The following is a 16,753-nucleotide window of genomic DNA, read 5'->3' on the forward strand; positions in this document are numbered from 1 at the left end:
TCATGCAAGGGCTATGCATGGCCCTTCCACTAGTCTTACCTGGTCCTTGTCTGGGGTAGGTATTCAGCAAGGATGGAAACGCTAGTTTATCCATGTTAACTTACTGAGGAGGACACATAGAGAATTTCTAAATGGGAAGAAAGGGTGCCGTGCTCCAAACTCCTTTAGTCCCAGAACTATGTTTTAGGGAGTAGAGGGATTTGTTTTCAGTGGGTCACATACTTATAAAGATAATAGTAGGTAGACATTATTGCTCAGTCTACCTCCTTATATAATCATATCCAAAAACTATATCCAACTTTTTATTTATAACCAACCTTCAGTACTAGCAGTGATCTATAGTATACGGGGACCCAGCTGAGAGTCTCAGTCAAGACCAACTACACCGGATTCACATCTGTGCTAAAATAATCATAGGATGGCAGATTATCCACTGTTAAGAGGTAATACTTGTACCATCTAATTTGACAGCCAGCCACTTGTGGTTATTAAAATCAAAATTGATTACAATGAAAAAATGAGAAATTAGTTTTCCCAGTTCTTCGTTTTGAGCGTTCAGTAGCTTCCTACTATTGCAAGGAGCATGCCCCTCCTTACAGAAAATGATTCCGACGGTTTGCCAGCGCTCCACAGCCTCTCACACACTGGCAGGGAACCAGAACTGGAATTCTGAGCCAGGAGGAGAACTGTCCCCAGCAACAAAGAGCGTACCTGAAAGGGCCACAGTCAAACGACGGTGGGAGGGACATGACGGTGTAGGCCACCGGCAGAAGGCTGAGGAAGAGCACCAGCAGCAGCAGGCCCATGTAGAAGTTGTTGGATCGGGAAGCTTTAAACACGCGCTCGTGGGGAACGTTGCTGCTCCTCACGGCCCAGCACTGGAAGTACATGGAGGTCAGCAGGCGCAGCACATTGATGCCCACTAGTCCTGGGGCATAGAAGGAGCCCATCCTGAAAGGGCAGAAACAGGACACCGGGTCGACCTGGTAGCAGGAAAGGCGAGGGAAGACTAACGGAAGGTAATGGGATGGGTGGACTACGGTCATGCAGCCAAGGAGCAGAGGCCTTCTGTTTAACCAAGGTATGTGCCATCAGGCTGAAATCATCCAATCCTCCAGAGAGGGAGGTAACTCTGAGCACTGCTGGATGGGACCAGGCCAGGATTTCATCGCTGCTTCCCTAGCAAGCATCAGCTGATCACATGGTCTCTGGATTGCAGGAGCATTTCTACTGGCAGACAGTGGCTGGCGGATAGCCCTTTGCTTCTCCAAAGGCTGACATCATGCAGTCTCCAGAGGAGGAAGCTCCTTCCTTCACCACTTTCCTCTCCTCCCCACCCTGTCTTCTCTTTTCTTCTTCCTTTCCCCTTTCTTCTTCTTCCTTGCCTCTTTTTTCTTTCTTCCTTTCCCTCTCCCTTCTTCCCTTTCTCCTTTCTCCCCCTTTCTACTTTTCTCTATAGCTCACTGGTTAACTATAAGTTGTTCTGTTCCTCATCCTAGCCTGCTCTCTAATTTTTGTCAGAAAGAGGGAGCTGAGAGAGGTATGGGGATTTGCTACCCCCCTCCAAGCTTGCTGAGAGACAACATTGGAAGTTCTAGTTTTGTGACTCCCCAAATTCTATGATCCTCAGATGAAATAGAAAACTCACCAGATCATTCCTTGGTTGAAGATCAAACCCAGCACATTTCCACTAATATCAAACTCAGCATATGAGGGCTGGAGAGAGAGGAAGGGGAGGAGGGCGAGTGAGCAAGCCAGCGTTAGGTGATACCAGCTAGATCCTATCACAAGTCAAGACAGAATGGCACACCAGAATGCCTGCCTTAGGTTCAGGATCCTGTTTTGTTTTGCTAATTTTCAACAGTCTCACTATATAGCTCTGGCTGCCCTCAAATTTATGGTGATTCCTACGCCTCAATTTCTCAAACTATGAGATTGAAGCCTCATACTTGGTAGTAGGATTCTGTTTCTTTAATAGGCTTTTGTCTTTTATTTATTCATTTACTTTGAGAAAGGGTTCATGTAGCCCAGGCTGCCGTCTTAACTTGCTACGTAGCTGGCACTTCTGACTTTCTTGCCTACACCTCCTAAGCTCTGGGATGACAGGTGGGCGTCACCTTGGGTTAAGCAGTGCTGGGGACTGAACCCAGGGCCTCTGGCGTGTTAGGCAAGCATTCTATCAACTGGACCATATCCCTATCCTTGTCTACCACTTTTAAAGAAAAGTCAATTACGTTTTATTTTACCCGCCTGCCCCTGTGTCTGTGCACCCCATGTGTGCAATGCCCTCAGGAGCCAGAAGAGGGCATCAGATCCCCTGGAACAGACTCTGTTAGCTGCCTTGTAAATGCTGGAAACAGAACCCAGGCCCTCTGCAAGAGCAACAGTGCTCTTAACAGCTAAACCATTTCCTCAGCCCCAAAGTTTTCAAGTTAGTAGAACTGAAGCTTTTCAACAACAACAACAAAGTGTAATTGTATCTAACTCTTCAGTCTGCAACATGATTTTTTTGTTTTGGAGAGGAATTTAGCTCCTAAGAAAACATTTCACCGATGTTTTAATCAGATATCTACCTCAAAATTATAATCAAGGGTGAAAGCAAATGAAATTACTGAAATGCAAATAATGAACGGACACAAAACGAGAAGAAAGCTTTCAAACAAGCACAGAAGAATCATTCTCCACTGTCCTCCACCTCATCTTCCTTCAGTCTGACGACAGTTTGCAGAAAGAACACCAGTTACTCAAGGTTTGAAGCTGATTGTTTCCTAGTTTTGGTTCTCGGCAGGTATCTGAAAAGACACAGAGCTTGCGAGTGCTTAGTCCTCATGAAGGACTCAGCTCTGCCTCCAGTTTGTCCCCGGAAGTGGAGAAGCAGACGACAGGTGTGAGGACAGTGAGAGGACAGGAGAGAGAGGGTGGCCAGCAAAGCCTGGTCAAAATTTAACTAACATTACAAAAACAGGTCTGGAGAGATGGCTCAGTGGTTAAGAGCATTTGCTGCTCTTGCAGAGGACCCAGGTTCAGTTCCCGAGAGCCTGTAACTCCAGTTCCGGGGGTCCAATGCCCCTGGGCCCCTGTGGGAATTGCAAGCATGCGGTGCACATACATTCACACAGATGCACACATCTATACATGAAATCAATCAATCAATAAAATTTAGAAACAAAGCTCCCGAATATTAAAAGTCCTGGTTTTCGTGTCCTGCTCAGAAAGCTAATAATTCTCACTTCCAAGATTATAACTGCATAAATGTATTTTAAAAGAAAATCTTCATTTATGTTTCTACATTCAAGCTAGGTAGTGTGGCATATGCCTGTAATCCCAGCCCTGTGGAGACTGAGACAGGAAGACTGCTGTGAGTTTGGGGCCATCCTGGGCTACATTATGAGTACCAGACCAGCCAGAGATATAGAGAAAGATCTTGTCTCAAAACAAACAAACCCCAAATCTCCTTCCCTAAAAACTTTGATTTACCTATAATTAATGTAGGTGAAGTGAATGAGGGATATATTCCTCCCCCTATCCACAAATCATTCCTAAAAATAACCATTTTTTAAAATATTTTAAAAATATTTTATTTCTTTATACTGCCTGCATGTTTGTCTGTGCACCATGTGTGCCTGGTTCCTTCAGAGACTGAAGTGGTGTCAGATCCCCTAGGACTGGAGTTACAGACACTTGTGAGCTGCTATGTAGATTCTGGGAATTGAACCCAGGTCCTCTGGAAGAGCAGCTAGTGCTCTTAACCACTGAGCCATCTCTCCAGCCCCTGCAGCTCATTTTTATAGAAGGCTCTTTTCCTTACTTATTTGAAAGAACATCTTTATTATAAACAGCTTCCCCCAGAGCTTACTCCAGCGTCTGTGCTCTGTGTTCCGCTCCTCTGGCAAGCATGTTTACTCCACTCCCAGTTGTACTCATAGCGTCCGTCACCATCTTTTGGAACTCACCTTTTTGGAAGAGAGTCTCACAGTATAACCCAGGCTAGCTTCAAGCTCCTGATCCTCTTGCTTTTTTTTTTTTTTTTTTTGTATGTATGTGTGTATGTGTATGTGAGTGTGGTATTTGTGTGTGAGTGTGTGTGCACCTGTGTGTATGTATATTTATCACTTTCTGCTTCATTTCTTTGAGACAAGGGCTTTCATGGAGCCTGAAGCTAGGCTGGCAGTCAGCAAGCCCCAGTGAGCCACAGTGTTGGGTTACAGGTGTGCACGAGACCCTGTGTCTGGCTTTCTTTCTTTTCTTTTTCGGGTTTTGTTGTTGTTGTTTTGTTTGTTTTTTGAGACAGGGTTTCTCTGGGTAGCGCTAGCTGTCCTGGACTCGCTGTGCAGACCAAGCTGGCCTCAAACTCACAGAGATCTGCCTCCCTCTGCCAGGATTAAAGGAATCTGAACTCAGGCTGTTATGCTTGTGCAACACCGACTGTATCTCCAACTGCCTGGCTTCGTATTATACATTAACAGGGTGGTAGGTATACAGCCTCCTTCTAAAGAGTTTTCTTGTATGTTTCATATGCTTGCTTTTAGCAGATTTTACTATAACTTGGCAATCTTGTGGAATTTAGAAATTAATTGGAAGACAGCAATATTGTTCCTTCCTATCAGCGATGTCATCCCTTTTTAGCACAGTGTTCTTTCATTATTCTTTCATTATTGTGCTCAGGCACAGTCAAAGTTTTGTTGGTGCTGAGGAGCGGTAGAATAGGCTTATTTAAACTGTTTGCCAGGAGGCTGGAGAGATGGCTCAGCCCATCTCTCTGCTCTTCCAGAGGACCCGAGGACAAGTCCTAGCACTGATGTGGCAGCTCACAACTGTCTGTAACCCCAAGATCTGACACTCTCACACAGACATACATTCAGACAAACCACCAATGCACATAAAATAAATAAAATATTTTTAAAAAGGTATGCCAGAAATCTGTTCTCTAGCCTTTACATGTCAGGCACATGCTACAGGCCAGGGTGAGGGCTATATAGGTAACCATGATAAGGAGCTTTTCACCAGAGGCTTAGTTAAGGAGACCTTTTTTCCCCAACCTGACTAATGAGAAGACCAATGAAGTGTTGTGGAAGAGATACGCACTGGGCCAGAGAGTGGGCCAATTCATAGTGAGAAAATGACATGAGCTTGGGATGAACATTTTACCAGGTAGGTGAGGAAGAGGGCATCTCGGGGGTGGGGGGGTGGAAATTTCTCAAAGCATAATCAGAAGTTAGGAAAAGGGGCATCCGGTTCTTGGTTGTTCTTGGATTCCTGAGATTTAATTATCCATTCTAGGATTTTAGCCTTCCTCAGGAGAGGCCATTTAGGTACTTCTCCACCCGCCATCTGCTCAGCACTGAAGAAGGTGGTCCACCTCTTCCCAAAGTCAAATGCTTCCATTTTCTTTAAAATACTTTAAAGCCCTTTTTGTTTTAGCATTTTATATGTACTGTGTTTTGCCTGCATCTATGTCTCTGCACCACGTGAGTGCCTAATGAGTGCCTAATGCCCTCAGGGGGCCAGAAGCGGGTGTCAGGTGGAGTTACAGACAGCTGTGAGCAACTGTCTGCCATGAGTGAAACCCAGTCCTTTGGAAGAGCAGCCAGTGCTCTTAACCATTGAGCCATCTCTTAAGCCCTCACACCTCCATTTTTTAGATGAAGGTCACAATGGGAAAAGATGGAGTTGCTTCTGTGAACGCAACGAGGACTCAAGTAAATATGAATAAATACAACACTTCACAGAACAGAGTTTGCTTTAAGCAGCCACAGGAATGAAATGCACAGAGTGCATCTGAGTACAAATACCAGAGAGGGTGGTGATAGCACCTTAGTGCAGAATATATTAAGAAACAGCTTACAAAACCAGCCTCGAGGTCCCAGCACCAGCAGTGGTTCATGAACCGAACAAAACAAGCTCGGAGAAAATCCCCCACCAGGATGGTGAGGTATGTTACCAGCATGTCCGACACCGTCAGCCTCATAAACTCCTGCAGGGAGGAACATGGGAAAAGAGAAGTGGGCAGATGTGAACCTGTCCACTTCTCCCAAGTGATCACAGCTATGCAATACTCTTCCCCACTGACCGGAATCCATCAGTGCAGCCTCGACCTTCCTGCCAGAGTGGTGGAACAGAGAGAGGACCTCAGACTTTGGAGAAAGCTTAATTTAAGCCTTGGCTCTACAAGTCATTAATTAATTAAATAACTTGGAATATCTGAACCTCTAAGAGTCAGTAATGGCATGTTTGCTGAGTTGTTAGGAAGCCTATGAGTCAAGTATTCAAATTGCCTGGTTTGTTAGTAATGACCATTGTCCCATACTTAGCATTGCTAGTACCTGAAGGTTTACTCTTTGCTTTTTCCATATACTCTGATATCTTGGTTGCCCCCACTAGGATTGACTGTCTCAATTACTTGAGACAATACTTCCTACTAATCAAACCTTTTCTTGATATATAGAGAAAATAAACTAAAGAACCACAAAGCAGAAACAAAAGCACAAATCTTTTCCCACTTACATAGGGCATATATAACTGATTGGTTTTTGTTTTCTTGTTTGTTTGTTTGTTCTTTTAATTGGAAACATCTGCCAGACCTCTGTTAAGTAGCAATTCCCTAGGAGATTGAAACATTCCATCCAGCAGGGAAGCTCTTCAAACTAGAAGGGAAACAACTCAAATAGCTTTAGGAAGTCCCTGAAACTTACTAAATTCACTAGGCTCCTCCTTCCCAAAGAAGTAAAGACTGCTGAGAGACACTCTTAAAGGAGGTGACTTGCAAAGAAGACTCTCAGACAAGCTAAGCTGCAAAGACTCCAAGTGCAGCTGCTGCCCATAGGAGGTATAGACCATCTGAGGGACACGGAAAGGACACTCTCCAACTTGTGGAGCTGCCTGAAGGCTGTGTAGTGTGCTCCAGGTTCCCAGCTTTGGTGAGTTGTCACCCATGATGGGCTGGGCTTCTGTGGTGTAGCTGTTTTTTAGTCATTTCTGCTCCTGTAAGTAACCTCATTCACATTTCAGTAGGTAACCAGAACTGTGATGGTATCTATCTATTCTCTGGTCTGCCCTGAGCACCCTATCTGAGATGTATGTTGCATCTACCCAGGAAACGTCTTGTCCCACAACAACTTCATCACAAGTTTAAAGACAGCAGATAGATGTGAAGTTCCAGGATACACAGAATCTGCTCTATTCTTCTTGGACTTTCCAGGCTGCTTAGTTTTGATGGACATTAGAGTTTTCAGGGTTATTTCCCAAGTGAAAAGAGCAAAGAAGGGACAACAAAGAATTGAGAGCAAGGGTCACCTTTTCAGAGAGCATAACTACTCACAATGCCCACAGCTGTCTCCCAGCAAGAACCCCTGGGCACATCTGCAGGGTGTGGTGGTGGCAGGGACACACTTGCATTCCCACCTGAGGAATTGTAATAGTTAAACAGGGTCCAGTGAGTGATGTTCTTGATTCTCTCCTCATTGGAAAGCTGGAAGAGAACATAATGGTGGGGAGTTGGAAGGAGCCATGGGTAGTTCAGCTGTTTTCAGGGGGACAAGTAAAGAGAGCTCTAACCCTGCCATTTGGTCTTTGCCTTACCATTGGACAATCTTTTTAGTAAAGAACTTCTCAGGTTCTTAAACCACTAAGAGAAGGTGTAGTGGACTAAAGCCCTTTGATCTTTTCTACAAAGTTTTTCCCCTAAATTAGCATCCACCCATCCACCCATCCACCCATCCACCCATCCAACCATTTGTTTTGAGAATAGTTTTTTCAGGGTCTAATCTGCACATATAAGTCAGTGGTGACACAAGAGTGACCAAAAGAGATTTCTCTCAGGCATTTCATAGTCTAGTAAGCAGTAGAGATGAATGTTAGAAGACAGAGTGATATGAGTTGGGGACCAAAGAATACTCATATCATCTGATAATGGGGCACAGAGAGGACCCCTTTGAGGCAGTGACATCTGGAATTAGTCAACTAGTCTCAGAGAAAGGCAAGTGGCAACTATACCCCAGAGTAAAATGAGAGGCTCAGGAGGGTGGGGCAGTTTCTTGGGGAAGGAGGGAAGCCTGAGAGAGTAGAAGGGTTATGGACCAGAGCCAGGCACTTGCATTGTTAGAACCTTCCTAAGACGTCCTGTAATCTCAGGAGAAGGTCCCTGCAGAATAGTAAGGAGGTAGTAATGAGGAAGACGAGTGAGGAAGACTCACCCGAGCCTCCACTGTCTCCATTCCTTCCCTCCTCTCCACTCTCCAGCGGTCATTCCCTGTTGGCGCCAGCTCTTCCCTATGTTTTTACAGCAACCGTTGAGACACCCCAGGTGAGGATTCGCTTCCTCCTGTGCTCTGACTCTCCCCACTGAAGCGTATTTCACAGTGTGCGGTATTAAATGAGTCTGTCTCCTGACCTGTCTCCTGACACTGAGCACGGAGCCGCTTGGAGCAGGACTGTGTCTAGTTCCCTGCTGTCCCCAAGGGCTTAACATGCAGGTGTTCCATACATGTCTGACAAGCACTGATGAGCAGTTTGGCCAACCATGGTATATCACACCAGCGGACAGTTACTTGGTTATTGACCAGCTATGCCAGCTGTGAAGCAGCATGGAAAAACCCGCACACAAAATATAAGCGTGCCAAATGATACGGCATGATGTGGAAAAAGACGGCCTAGGAAGAACGCAGGAAAGAACTGTAGCAAATGTTTGCCACTGTTTCCTCTGGATTATAGACTCTGGAAATATCTATTCTTAATTTTTCTTCCCACACTTCCAACATTTATTTAATTAATAGAAATCATGCACAGTAAAGTTTTATTATTTTTTTTTATAGAAGGGGATACAGTGGATGGTGAGCACAGTGGAGTGTGTGGGCTTTACCTTAAGGTGGACGTCATCCATGAGGGCCAAGAGGAACGTGTAGAGGTTTCCCAGGAAGAGAGCAAAGATGCGTCCCAGCTGCCACTTCAGCCCAGTGCGTGGGTGGTAATTCTCCAGGGCAGCGATGGTTTCAAACAGAGGGGGACAAAACATCCCAAGCAGCGACATCACAATCTCCACCTGAGAAATGGAAAGAAGGAGAGTTTTAAAATAAAAGATAAATGAAAATAGGAGTTAAACATTTTTAGAAAAAAAATGTTAGATAGGCAAAGACTTGGAAAAATCTACAAAACAAAAATTTTAAACCATAATTCAAGAACTCTTTAAATATACAACAAAATGTAATCACCTAAATTAAAAATTCAGAATGTATATCCTATCTAGCTGAGATTATCAACCCAAAATAACACACACCACGGTATAGTCTAGTTAAGTTACTAAACTTAAAAAACAAAACACACTCTTCTAGCAGTAGCAACCATTGATTTGCTGGTTTTTAATCCCAGCACTTGGGAGGCAGAGGCAGGTGGATCTCTGAGTTTAAGGCCAGCCGGTTCTACAGGACAGCCAGGGCTACGTAGAAAAACTGTGTCTCAAAACAAAACAAAACAAAACAAAAACAAAAACAAAACAACAAAAAACAAAAAACAGTTGATTTATATGAAAAAGAAAATTAGAACATCATCATTCTTTGAAAAATAATTAATTTATGTTTATAAATCTGAGTGGCCTTGCCTGCATGTGTCTGCATAGCTGGGTGTCTGCAGAGGCCAAAAGAAGGTGTCTGTGTGAGCCAACATGTGAATGCTGGGGCCAAAATGTGGGTCTTCTGGAAGAGTCATCTCTCCACCCTGTGATATTTACTTGCTTTGAGACAGGGTCTCACTGTGTAGCTTGGCTGTCCTGAAACTTACTATTTAGACCAGGCTGGCTCAGACTTTCGGAGGTCCTCATGTCTCTGTTGGGATTAAAGGGATGTGCCACCACAACCAGTTTAATTTTGCTTTTTAAAGCAAGGCCTGCAATTCAGACTTTCAGGGACTCTGCTGAGTGGCATAAGAGTGATTTCAGTATTTTCCCTCAGTCTTGGCCTCAGTGGAGACGGCCCTCTTACCTCATTCCGTTCATACCAGCTGACATTCTGCATTTTGGAGAATTCCTGGGACCTCTTCACCACAAAGTAAATGAGGTATCCACTTCCACACAAGCAGCAGAGAATGAGAAAGTTGGCCAGGACACGGAGAAATCTTGTCAAGTGGATATTTTCCTCTTTGTTACTCTCTTGTTCATCCACTATAGATTCCTTAGTATGCGAAAATAAGACGTGGATAATGTCAGGCAAGGAACCCAGCCACCTATGGTTGCTGGATTCCTGAGAAGACTTTTCTATATTTTGATAAATAATACAGAGGAGGAGATATAATGCCATATATATGTAATATTATATATTATATATATGCTGTTGTTGTTATCTTGGTTTTGGTTATTTTGTAATAATGAAAGCTGAGATTACTATGTGCTAGACACGATACTAAATATTTTCCAAGAATTCTTTCTCTTTCTTTCTTTCTTTCTTTCTTTCTTTCTTTCTTTCTTTCTTCCTTCCTTCCTTCCTTCCTTCCTTCCTTCCTTCCTTCCTTCTTTTTCTTTCTTTCGTTTTCCAAGACATGATTTCTCTGTGCAGTCCTGACTATCCTGCACTCGCTTTGTAGACCAGCTGGCCTCAAACTCACAAAGACCCACCAGCCTCTGTTTCTCAGAGTGCTGGGATTACAGGCGCGTGTCACCGTGCCCAGCCATGAATTATTTCTTAATCTAACAGTGAATCAATAGGACAGTTAATATTATTGTCTACATTGTATCTAGAAAGGCCCATGATGGTGGCAATGGGCTATCTATGATTGTTTTAAATCAATAGACCAAATTCATTCAAATTAAGAAAAATTAATTCATTTAAAGTTTTTTGTTATTTTATTATTATTTTTTTATGTGTATAGGTGTTTTGCCTGCATGAATGTCTGTGCACCACATGGTGCCTGTGGAGGCCAGAAGAGGGTGTCAGATCCCTAGGAACTGAAGTCACGTACATTTGTGAGCTACCATGTAGGTTCTGGAAATCGAACCCAGGTCCTCTGCAAGAGCAATCAGTGCTCTTAATTTTGAGTCATCTCTCCAGCCCCTCAGATTAAAATTTTTTTTAAAAAATATGTGTTTATCGGCCTTTATTATTATTTTCTTTCTTTTTTTTTTAAAGACTTATTTACACAGTATTCTGCCTGCATGTGTGCCTGCAGGCCAGAAGAGGGCACCAGATCTCACTATAGAGCCACCATGTGGTTGCTGGGAATTGAACTCAGGACCTTTTGAAGAACAGCCAGTGCTCTTAACCTCTGAGCCATCTCTCCAGCCCCCAGATTAAAATTTTAATCTTGATATTTCAAATACAGGCACCATATCCTCCTCTAGACCCTAAAGACTTCACATGTGGTCTAGTTATAGCACCCATCTTGGAAGATGTTACATGTTCCTCACAAAGAGTTTCAATGTAGTCATGTTTTAAGCTTTATTATACACATGGGATTGAGCTACTTATCACCAGGAATAATTTCTCCAAATTGTGCTGTTCTTAAATATGCCTAAAATAAACTACTCAGGGTCAGAATCTTGACATTTGAACCAGCACTGGCTACTGAGTCATGCTGAACCAGACATCCTTCTGGCCTCCCATGGATCTTTGCTCTGCTGGCCTTGCTGCTCGCAGAGACTCCCCATAGCTTTGCATGTGTGTGTTACCTCAGCTTTCAGCAGAGAATGCTTTATTTGTGATTGTTCTAAGTGCTTCAAAGGCGAGGCGTGGCCCTTGGTCTGGTCTAGAGGAAGAGCCACAGCCACTCCAGCTTTCCCTGTCCGTGGCTGTAGCTGGCCACAGCACACTTGCTGAGAGGAGAGGACTGAGTTGGCCCCCATCCACCCAGCACCAAGCAAACAGGACCCGAGCCCAGCAAACCCATTTAGTAAGTTCAAATCATTCGCTGACAGTGAGCCGAAGGCCGTTTCTCCTCCCAGGGAGGGTTAGAGAAGGGAAATGCAGAGGGAGCTAAGCACAACAGATGCCTAGCAAGCGCTGAGGCCTGGGGAAAGAATCTCAAGTCAGCCAGGGCAAATACTGGACTAGCAAGGGGTTAGCCTGGAAGCCAGGTATAGTGGAGTACTCCTGTAATCCCAGCACTCAGGAAGCCAATGCAGGAGGATGATAAATTCAAGGCTGTCCTGGGCTACATCAGACCCCTGGTTCAAAGGCTTGTAGTTCTTGCAGCCACAGAGGTACAATATAACATGTGATGTTTCTGGGCTGTAGCTTCTACCTCTGTTCATTTGTTTACTGTCTGGTTCATGTTGGCTTGACTGAGACACAGCCTTGCTGTATAATAGGCCAGCCTGCTTTCAAACTCGTGATCCTTCAACCTACATTCCCAAGTGCCAAGATTACATGTGTATCCCACCATGCTGCTTAGCTTAGTTATTTTGGCTGAACTATATTTCCTCAGCCCACGTCAAATTTCTCGTGAAAAAATAATGAGGATTGTAAGAGACACAAACCATATGAATACAAGGTTAATTCTTTCATTTCCACATCCTTAAATGGGTGTTACAGTACTTGGAGAGCTTAAAAACAAAAACAAACAGCCAACCTAAACAACAATGCTAGCTAATCACGTAAGAATCCCAAAGGCCCTAGTCAGGACAGTTTTAAAGCTCCTTAGGCAATTCTAGCTTAGAGAGAAGGTTGACAAGAGCTGTCCCAGTGAATCCTTCCGTGAGCTCCACCAGAAGGCAATGTCATGAGAGAAGAGGTAGGACCAGATTTCAGAAGTCAGAAAAAAAAAATTTTTTTCTTAAAGGTTGTGTTTTTTTTTTTTTTTGTATGTTTTGTCTTTGTTTTTGTTTTTTAATATATATGATTGCTTTATCTGCATGTACACTGTGTGCCAGAAAAGGGCAACAGATCCTAGTATAGACGGTTGTGAGCCATCATGTGGTTACTGGGAATTGAACTCAGGACCTCTGGAAGAGCAGCTAGTGCTCTTAGCCGCTGAGCTGTCTCTCCAGCCCTGCAGGAGGATTCTTAGCGCGCCCCTGCCGTTGGATGTCTTTTTAGAAGGTGTGTGCACTAATGCATTGCCTCTCACAGATTGTCTGGAGGCCCTTCTCCTCTCACCCAGCTGGGGGAAGCTTCCCAGAGTTCCCTCGGGAAGGAGGGACCGCTACCTTGAAGCTGGTGGTGATGGAGACGTATTTGTTGTCAGCTGTCTCTGAATTCCCGATGAGGTAGTCCCAGCTGGTGAACATCTTGAAGCTGAACGTGAAGCTGTCGTTTTCCCCGTCACTGGTGCCCCCCTGGGTATTGCTGGCCATCCTGGAGGACATACGTCACTGTGGTCACGCCTGTCTCCTTGCTGCTACGTCAGCCAAAGGGATCCTTGGCCTAACTCAGTCTTGCACAAGGAGAAGATGCATCCAGTGAAGGGGCAAGCCAGGGAGGGACACTAGCTAGGATAGTTTCAATTACATCCAGAGCACTGTTTCCCAAAGTTCAGAGGTCCCTAGGAGCACGCATGGGGCCAGTTAGTAACGAGTCTACAAGATAGAGGACTCCTCATTATGTTTTCTGTCCTTGCATTTGATTTCTTGAGGTTTGACTCAGGTTGGGTCAACCCAGTCTGGGTCCCAGTCTGAGAACTTGGGAAGCCTATTGTCAAACAGAAACTGTCTTTCTAAGTCATCTAATTTTCTTGTCTAGAGCTATGCATTTTTCTGACATAGAACTCAGTGACTTGGGCTGAGATGGTTCAGCTGTTAAGAGCACTTGTTGCTTTTGCAGAGGACCCAGGTTCTACTTCTAGCACCTACAGGTGCTTACAGTTGTCTGTAACTACAGGTCCAGGGGATCTGACACCCTCTTCTGACCTCCCCAGTGCCAGGCATACATGTGGTAGATATACATCTATGTAGGCAGAAAGGCTCATATGCATGAAAGAAAAGAAATATTTAATAAAATAAAGTTTATTTCCCAGAGCTTCACATATTGTCTGGCTTGTATATCTCAAAATCTGCATTTGTTTGGTGTGCTCAAGACCTAGAGTCACCTAGGAGACACAGCTCTGGACATGCTGGTGAGGGGTTATGTAGATTGGGGGGACAGAGTTGGGAAGACCCAGCTGCTGGTGACACTCTTCTGTGAGCTAGGCTCCTGGTCTGAATAAAAAGGAGAACACGACAGCTCAAGTGACTATCAGCCATGACTCTCTGCTTCCTGACTGTGGAGACAATGGGGCCAGGTGCCTCACGCTCCTGCCACCACAGCTTCCCTGACACGATGGACTGCACCCCAGAACTGTGAGCCCAAATAAGCCCTTTCTCTTTTAAGTTGCCTCTGCCAGCTACCTTGTCAGAGCTGTAACCCAAGGAACTGGTAGACTTGTGCATGCGTAGCGTCTTGCTTGCTTCCTCTTGAGGTGTATCACAAAGGTAAACACGCAAAGAGGAGTCAGAGGACAGTTGTTTGAATGAAGAAAGACCAAACCCCACAAACAAGACACTCATACTTACGACCTAATGACGATCATCAAGCTGTAGCCAAACACGCTGACCCCCACCATAAAGTAAGCCATGGGCAGCCTGTACCTCAGCCATCCGATTGTCCTCTGGTTGTTGTAGTAGCCATAGAAGAGAGCAGAATATTTGATGTAGCCCTGTAGGAAAGACGTCCAAAGTCTCCGGGTTTATAATCTCAGAGGAGAGTAGTTGCACACATCTATTCTATCAGGGACTTCTGTGCAGAGTTCTAAATCAAGCCTACAGAAAGGAAGAGTCCTAAATATTCAGTGTCTCCAGAGGCTGTCCATAGCCATTGTCCTCCACTGCACAGAGCACATAGAGATTCAGGAAGGAGAGGCAAGTATGTGCGTGCGTGCGTGTGAGCTCATGTGCCCAGCATGAGCAAGTAAGAATGCATAGCTCTAAGCTATTGTGTTCAAGAGCCAGATTCTTAATGTGCCAGAAACAGACAAGAGTTTGTGGACTTTTGTTACATTACAAAATGACCCCAGACTGTGCAACCTAAACCTCACATTTTGTTCTGTTTAAATTGTGGCACATATGTGGAGGTCAGAGACAACCTATGGGAATCAGTTCTGTCCTTCCACCGTGTGGTTTTTGGGGGCCAAACCCGGGTTGTCAATCTCACTGGCCTATCCTCTGAGCCATCTCATCAGTCCCTGTTTTGTTTTTAACTTTGTGGTGTATGTGGCTTTAGTAATGAGTAAACTTTTTAAATAAATTAGTTAGCTATAATATTAATTTAGGTTTTAGTATGTTTTTAAAATTTCTTTGTTGAATACAAAATAAAGAGTTGTTGAATGAATTCCATTTGTTTTTGGCAGGTAAGAGATTTCCACAAGGATTCCTGGGTAAGAAAAAGTGAAGAAACACCCCTGGCAGCAACGCGGCCGGGTGCCTTGGGAGATTACTGCAACCTGTCTTACTCACTTCTGAGAAGACTGAACTTTGTCGCAGAAGTTGGAGGACGCCAGCCCCGTGACCTGTTGTTGGTAGCACTGTGGCTAGCCTATGTGACCCCAGGAACCCTTTGAGGCTACAGATGAGAGGTGTGGAGGGTGGGGACTGATAAAAGTCGGGAGAAGATCCCAGGGAGAGGCCCATCAGCTGGATGTGCGTCGAGACGTCCCTGACTTGATAAAATGGAACAGTGACTTGTGAGGCTGCAGACAAACAGTTGGAACCGTACAGTTCTTTCGTAAGCGCAATGAAGAACCCTGGCTTTAATTCCACTGGGAACCGGAAGCAAGGGATAGCTGAAGTAGGAGAGGGACACGCTCCAATCTGCACTTTAAGAAGTTCACTCTGGCAGCACAGGAAATGGAGATGTTACCATCTACTGCATCAGGGCATCCTGACAGCAGGCCTGATCAAATGAGCACAGATAGATGTAAGGGGCGGGAAAGCGCTTTTGTTTACAAAGGGTCCTAGTTGAAGGAAGTATCACTTCCCAACAGCTAAATGCAACACTCACGTTATTAATTTGCGGTTACCCGTTTCTGGGGGACTGACATCCGACTCTGAGAGTGAAGGACACCAGCTTTGTAATCACAAAATGGAAGAGCATTGATACCATGGTTCGTACCTCAAAATCCCAGAGGACGGAGAAGTCCATGGCTCTTTCCTCCTCAGCTCGAGGCACCGTTTTCCTGGGTATACTTCCATAGGGCATGCCCATCAGCACCTCACATGGGGACAGACGAGTAAGTGGAGAAAATGCCAACCGTCAACGTACACGTATTTAACCAACCCCGTGTCCTTCCGCCAGGTGAGCCTGACTCACACCTGGCGATGAGAAAGACCGCTGGATCAGATTTACAGGTGAATTAGGACGGACTGGCTTTTCAAAAGGTTTCTTTCTTAGTTGTGCGTGAGTGTGTGCGCATGTGCGTCTGTCTGTGTGTGTGTGTGTCTGTGTGAGCATATGGGAGCACCCAAGAAGGCCAAAAGGTGATGATCCCCCAGAGCTGGAGACACCGGCGGTGTGAGCCGCTCGACCTGACAGAACTCCAGTTCTCCTGAAGAGCAGATGCTCCCTCAGCGGAGCCATCCTTGCAGATGCTAGATTGGCTTTGTAAAAAATAAGATGTTTTTGTTGTTGTTCATTGAACTTTATTGCACCCCTTATGGTAGTCTCATAGTCTGTTAATTTTTACTGTTTGATAGATTCATTGTTGTTGTGTCAACATCTTCGAGTCTGTTACAAACCAGATCACAAGAGTGTAGGGATTTGGTGGCAACATTTGTCTATTTAATGACTGTCTTAAGGCTCTCCAT

At 44.7% G+C, this 16,753-nt stretch overlaps 1 protein-coding gene across 1 annotated transcript in view; it reads right to left on the minus strand.

The window, feature by feature from the left end:
- The window catches only part of Tmc2 (transmembrane channel like 2), a 64,842-nt gene that overhangs the window by 16,539 nt on the left and 31,550 nt on the right, over positions 1 to 16,753 (minus strand). Inside the window, exons 7-15 of the mRNA XM_055604826.1 lie at positions 16,062 to 16,160; positions 14,468 to 14,610; positions 13,127 to 13,274; positions 9,972 to 10,160; positions 8,858 to 9,037; positions 7,319 to 7,468; positions 5,846 to 5,974; positions 1,649 to 1,716; positions 712 to 951 (exon numbers count right to left, since the gene is read on the minus strand). Of these exons, the coding sequence (XP_055460801.1) occupies positions 712 to 951; positions 1,649 to 1,716; positions 5,846 to 5,974; positions 7,319 to 7,468; positions 8,858 to 9,037; positions 9,972 to 10,160; positions 13,127 to 13,274; positions 14,468 to 14,610; positions 16,062 to 16,160 (1,346 nt within the window). The remainder of the gene's footprint in view (positions 1 to 711; positions 952 to 1,648; positions 1,717 to 5,845; positions 5,975 to 7,318; positions 7,469 to 8,857; positions 9,038 to 9,971; positions 10,161 to 13,126; positions 13,275 to 14,467; positions 14,611 to 16,061; positions 16,161 to 16,753) is intronic.

Source organism: Psammomys obesus, unplaced genomic scaffold (genome assembly GCF_907164565.1).
Source record: "Psammomys obesus unplaced genomic scaffold, mPsaObe1.curated_primary_1811, whole genome shotgun sequence".
Lineage (NCBI taxonomy): Eukaryota > Metazoa > Chordata > Mammalia > Rodentia > Muridae > Psammomys > Psammomys obesus.